This window comes from Nesoenas mayeri (genome assembly GCF_963082525.1).
Source record: "Nesoenas mayeri genome assembly, chromosome: 2".
NCBI lineage: Eukaryota > Metazoa > Chordata > Aves > Columbiformes > Columbidae > Nesoenas > Nesoenas mayeri.
The window spans coordinates 17,227,552-17,233,551 of record NC_137543.1 but is presented as its reverse complement, the minus strand read 5'-3'; the positions used below and the strand labels follow the sequence as shown (position 1 = coordinate 17,233,551).

Genomic DNA, 6,000 nt, shown 5'->3' with positions numbered 1-6,000 from the left:
AGAAAGAACATAGTGATAAAATGGTAGCTAAAAATCAGCTGAGTCTGAGAGTATCTAGATGAAATTACTGCCAAAGCTTTGAGGGCAAAGTGATCCTAAGGCATGTTGTAGGGCAGAAATTAGCCCAAATTAAAGAAAAGAAAATGACCTTTTAACATCTGTATATTTAACAAGTCTAGTTCTTATATACAATGTGCATATGTTCACTATACCCCTGCAGCAGTATATACATATACACATCTTTGCTCTCTTGCCAGTTATGTCTCTTACACAATAGCAAAGGTATTAATTTCCCGTTAAAATTTTCTCAAGGTTTTTCACCACGATCCACTGCATTCTGGCTAGCTTTGGTGGGCCGTGTCCCATATAATTATCTTTTCCCCCTTCTGGCCACCATCCAACTGCTTTTTTTTCCTCGGTAACCCACTCATTTAAAAGGAAAAAAAAAATAAAAAAAAAAGAAAAGAAAAAAAGAAAAATAAAAGAAAAAATAAAAGAACAAGGGATTTAATATTGGATAAGGCATGCTCTCTATATGAAGTGCTTTATAGGTCTTCACAAGACATTACAAGCTATTGAATTCCCATCAAGGAAACCTATTTCTGTTTAATTGTGCTAAGTGCTAAGGTTTACTCTTTAGGTTTTCCATTCTTTTCAGCTTGTGCATTGTTCCTGTGTAGGCCCCTCTGGATGTGAGTTGTGAAGTCATACTTGTCCGTGCAAAGATGCTGGCATATGCTGCACTGGAAAGGTCCACTGTCACCATGGCAACTCATATGCAAAGCATACATCACTTCATCCAGAAAGACAATGCCACAGTGCACACACTTGGTAGAAAGTTCATCTTGAGTACTTCTATCAACTTTCTCTGTTTTTACTACATTCAAGGGACCTTCATTTTTTACATTTGGTGGTGCCTTACTCTTTTCCTTGGAGGCACCATTTGCAGTTGGCCCAGGTCTGGAATGCTTTATCGCCAAATCTAGAGGAATGTCATTGTCTGATCCGACAGCTGAAAAATGAGGAGGCAGATTAAAGGTGGGATAAGGCACATAGTTTTGGCAAGGATTTGGTAGGCCAGGCACATGACTCAAGTAGTGTGGATTCCCAGGAACAGACAGCTTATATTTACTCCAGAATCTCAGCCAGTCAGCTTCGCTCTGAAAGTCATTGTGTACAAATGGAAGTCCAAAAAGTGGGTACTGGTATTTTTCAATAGGGCTTCCAGGTGGTGAATAGTTCGGGTGCTTCGCAGGTCTCATGTATTTCTCTATAGGACTGCCTCTCTCTGAGCTTCCTTTCCCTTCTGATATTGATGAACTGTTTCCTGGGTCTCCAGTACTTTCCTGAGGACTTTTTATCTGAATGTGCAAAGGTTGCATCCTTTTGTGAATATCCAGAGTTTGGCTGACCAATATTGGCTGCTGAGCAGAATGGCTTTTAGTCAATGAACCTGGGGCCTCATATTTGCTGAGGCTGGGAAGCTGCATTTCTCTCTGGTGACCTTCAGGTAAATGATCCTCTGACCTCCTCTCTAATGGGCTTCCATTGACTTGTTCCTCACTGCTACCCCTCTGCTGTTTGTTTAGCTGCTCAGCCTGAAGTGCCTCCGGATTAAGGCGCTTTCTTGTTCTTCTCCTAATGATCTGCTCACCATTGTTCTGCTTTATGATGTTTAAAGGCCTGGGAGTCTGCATGGAACACACACATAATGAACAAAAGGAAAAAAGAGAGAGACATTAAATAAACCTGCAAGACCATGCTCACACAAATTTATGTTTTCTTTCGTGAAGAGCTGTATTATGAAGGTTCCTTCACCCAAACCATTATGTGATTCTAACAGTTTTGTGGGAATGACCAGATTTCAACCAAAATGCAGATTCCTTGCCCCTCAGGTTAAAAGTAAAGTATGAATTGGTTTGTTTTATCAAAACGAAGTCAACCACCTTAGACATGCTATACATATTTAATTAGAAAGGCATGAAGTATCCAGGCTGCCTTACTACTGAAAAGTTCTGTAGGAGACACACAGAAAGGGGGTGCTGAGAGCTGCGGATGAGGTGGGAGATACCTGGCACCATGTCACCGGAGCAGCTCTCAGGGAGAGGTTTGCACCAATCACACTATGACAAGAACTGGGTAACGCTTACCTTGATACCCACCCCTCCTTGACACGGATAGAAAACGCAAGCAAATATACAGCTTGCTGAGCACCACTGCTGTCACCCAGCAAAAGGGCTGCAGGTTCACTGTGATGGTGAGTGGGACGATGGTGGCTGGAAAGGGACTAAGAAAGATGGAGAAGAAAGCCTAGGAAAAATGTTCTCCTAAGCACCAAAAGGTCAACCTTGGCCTTTGGTACCAATTCCCCCTTTTTTATCCCTACTGTATTTCTTTCTAAATGTTACTGATGTTAGCTCAACTAACAGTAGAAGACTTGTTAGTTCTTTCTAAATGTTACTAACTTTTCCTAAATGTTACACAGTAAGTCACTGGGGAGAGAAGGTGTCATCAGAAGGTGGGGAAAAAAAGGGTCTGTTAAGAAAAGAAAAGCATCGAGGAAAAGGCAGAAGCAAGAACGAAGTGAAGACTTCTGTTTCCATTTGCTCAGGGTAGGTGGCCTGTTTAGATGAGAACTGAAAATACTGTTGCATGAAGACAAAAAAAAATAGTATGAGGAAGGAGAGCAGCCAGGCCTCTTTGAATGGCCCCTCAACAGGCAGGCCATGGTATGTGAACGAAAGATGGTGCTGTAATATTGGTAGGTGTTGCTCTATTGGGCAGACGTTAAAACAACAAAAACTACCTAAAAGTAATTCAGTTTGGTGTGCTTGCAGTTGCCATTTGTCTCATCCAAATACACACATAATCCTATTTTGGTTGGAGGCCAGAAAAGTGCCCCACACAGTATTCCACTTATATGTTTATTTGGAATTTTTCCTTTTGACCATTGTTTATAGGCGCCAATTAAATTTTGGCCTACGGTCAATACCTAAAACAATTTGTACGTTGAATGCAACATAATTTATATATATTCATAACTTCGAATTAGTATAAAAATATTCAGAGCTGGAAGAGCACTCTATTATTCCTAGGGATTCAGTTTCTCTCTTGACTTGCCATCTTTCCCTCCTCCTTCACATATTTATTTCCCTGAGGTTGGTTCTTTCTTAATGGTTAATGGCATTTTAGGCAGTGCAGCTACTTGCTAAAGTTTTACTTTCTGTTAAAAGTCTAAATCAGAAGAAATATACACTTTGATTTAGTTTTTTAAAAAGCAAAAAAATTTAAACTTAGCCAAAAAACAATGCCTTGAACCAGCCTCCTCAAACAGATCAAAGTTGAGACAAAATCTTCTTTAGATAAAATTAGAATGTTTTCTACATAAATTGTATGCAAATAAAGTTTACAGATGCAAAATCAATAGCCAATTGATATGCATAAGCATCTACTCCTTATTATTGGCTCAGTGTAATTTCCTCAGCTTTTTATGACAATAGTAACACTGTCATACTGACATGCTGAGAGATCTTGCAACGTTCTTGATGTTGCTCATATTAAACTTCTACTTATAGACTACAGAGCATTTTCATGTGGCTTCAAGGTAACATTTCAACAGTTTGGAAACACTTTTAGTCTTACTCTTCATGCTACAGGTATGAAGTCTGATCCTGGAAGTAGTTAAAAGGAACATCTTCATACCTGTGACTAAGGGCCCTCACACGCTTGTATCTCAGGCTCTTCCAAGTTACGTGCTATTAGGAGTTAAAGGCTGTAGGTCTAATTTAAAAATTCTTCAGCGTGCAAATGACTGTACTCATCTGATTAGTCTTTAGCTGATTAAAACAGACTAATTGCTGGAGTAAAGCTACTCACATTTTTCTTACTCATAGTAGCAAGGTGCAGACAGAAATCTGTATTTGGTTGCAACTGAGGTAGATAGAAAAGTTTAAGCTCTCTTCTTGATTTTCAATGGGGCACTAGGTTTAGAAAATAGTGGAAACATTACCAGAACTTTTCAAATGCCCTATGTCAGATCACTAACTATATGATACACATACTACATTGAGTGTGATCACAAAGATTCTTTTGCCATATCTATATCAATTGGCAATATTCTTACTACCTCAAATATATGGTTAACTTAAAAAAAAAAAAAATATCAACAAATAGTTCAGTAAATTATTACGATTACACGTCCTAGAGACCATGGGAAATTGAGGTGATCTTTCCACTAGAAGATCACGTAAGTCTAATACTCGAAGAATAAGCTGAAACTCCTCCCTGAAAGTGTCCGAGGATGTAGCCAAGGAATGATTATGGAACAAAATCTAGTTTTCCACGACCGACTTAGAGCTATTAAAAAATGAGAAACAGCGCTACAATATAAATGGACAAATTAATGATTCTGGGGAGACAAAGGACATACCTTACTCTCTCTCAGCAAATGTGAATATTGTGTATATGTTTGCAGTGAACTGAAAGCATTTTTTTTAATGTAAAGTAAAACTATTTTAACAATTCACCACTGTAATATTATTACACATTTTTTAACACAGTTGTCTGCAGTAGAGTAGAGAAATGCGTAAAATCTGGCAAGCTACATGTAAATGACCCCTAGATATACTGGACATTTTTGAAAATATGTTGAAAAATTATTCAAGGGTATCATAGAAAGGGAAATTTGACTTAGAGCAGAAATCACTACCATGTTAGCATTTGTCAGTCACTACCACCTAGTAGTATCTGACAGACCATAGATGTTTTTCTTCTTATTAAATACGAGTAAAAATAGGACCTTAGAGATAAGTATATTACACACATTCTTGAAGTAATGAGGACAGTAGTTCTAGATAGTGATAATCCAATCAAAAAGAGGCTATGAAATGTGCAGACTTACTATAAGCAAATTTTACTGAGCATAATTTAGTTTAACTGAGTGGCACACAGAAGGGAACAGTTCTATTCCATTTAATTTTTATAGTTTCAGACCTTTACCTAGTAACTGCATCATCCTAGACTCATTAATTCAAAAACATACATGACAAATACCTACCATAATTTTCCATTAAGAGATAGCTAGCTAGACAGGCAGATAGATTTAAAAAACCAAAACAAAACAACAGACCCTTTAATCTCTCTGGCATCAGTCTAAAGACCATCCCTTTGCATGGGACTGTCTCAAAAAGTGTCCCAAAGGAGAAATTAGTTTGATTATTTCAGACTCCAACTTACAATGGAGTTGCTATTGTATCACAGCAGAGTGGAGGCTTAATTAAATTCTTTGCGTTTGTTTGGTGAAGGTTCAATTGAAGATATTAATGTCAAATGTCCACGGAATGACAGCTTATTGCCATGCTTGAATGGTGGAGCTAAAAGATAGTGTCAACTTCTCACTTTCTGTATGCATAAAATAAAGTTTGACATTGTATTGCTAATTATTATCATTGGAAGCACACTAGTTCATTACTACTGGTTCATAAGAATTATCTGAGCTATATGTTTGAATTAAAAACTGATTCTTGTAGCTTCTGTCTATTCAATAAGTTATGCTAATAATCATGGTAGGGTCCAACACCATAGTTTAGAAAAGTACATTAAAAAAGGGAAAATTTGGGCTGTGAATGGAATTCTACAAATAGCTGGACTCAAATGTCAAATTAACATCAAAAAAAGAAACTGTCCTCTTTAAAACCTTTGTGGATCTCACTGCTGATCAATTTCCTTAAATTAGATATTACACCTAGAACTTGGAAAGATCTCCAGGAAGATTATGCTTTCAGCAAGATCCAGCCAAGATGCTGGCCAGAGATCATGCATTAGTCCATCTTCTCCCGTTCAGATGCTATCTGACTGGCTGGGGTGTTCTGGAGCTTAAAATCAGTTATTGACCTCAGAATGACAGTCCAGAACAAACAGAGCCAACCTTTCAGACTGGTGATGGTCTTCTGGCTTTCAAAAATTGGAACCTTATCCTTTTTTATTAAGTGGGTTGGACAG

At 38.0% G+C, this 6,000-nt stretch overlaps 1 protein-coding gene across 1 annotated transcript in view; it reads right to left on the bottom strand.

Annotated features, from left to right (window-relative positions):
* Positions 1-200: 200 nt before the first annotated feature.
* TRPS1 (transcriptional repressor GATA binding 1) overlaps positions 201-6,000 on the bottom strand; it is a gene marked incomplete at its 5' end in the record, with an annotated part of 172,063 nt that continues 166,263 nt past the window's right edge. The window contains one exon of the mRNA XM_080340081.1: positions 201-1,691. Within this exon, the coding sequence (XP_080196207.1) occupies positions 630-1,691 (1,062 nt within the window). The 3' untranslated portion in view covers positions 201-629. The remainder of the gene's footprint in view (positions 1,692-6,000) is intronic.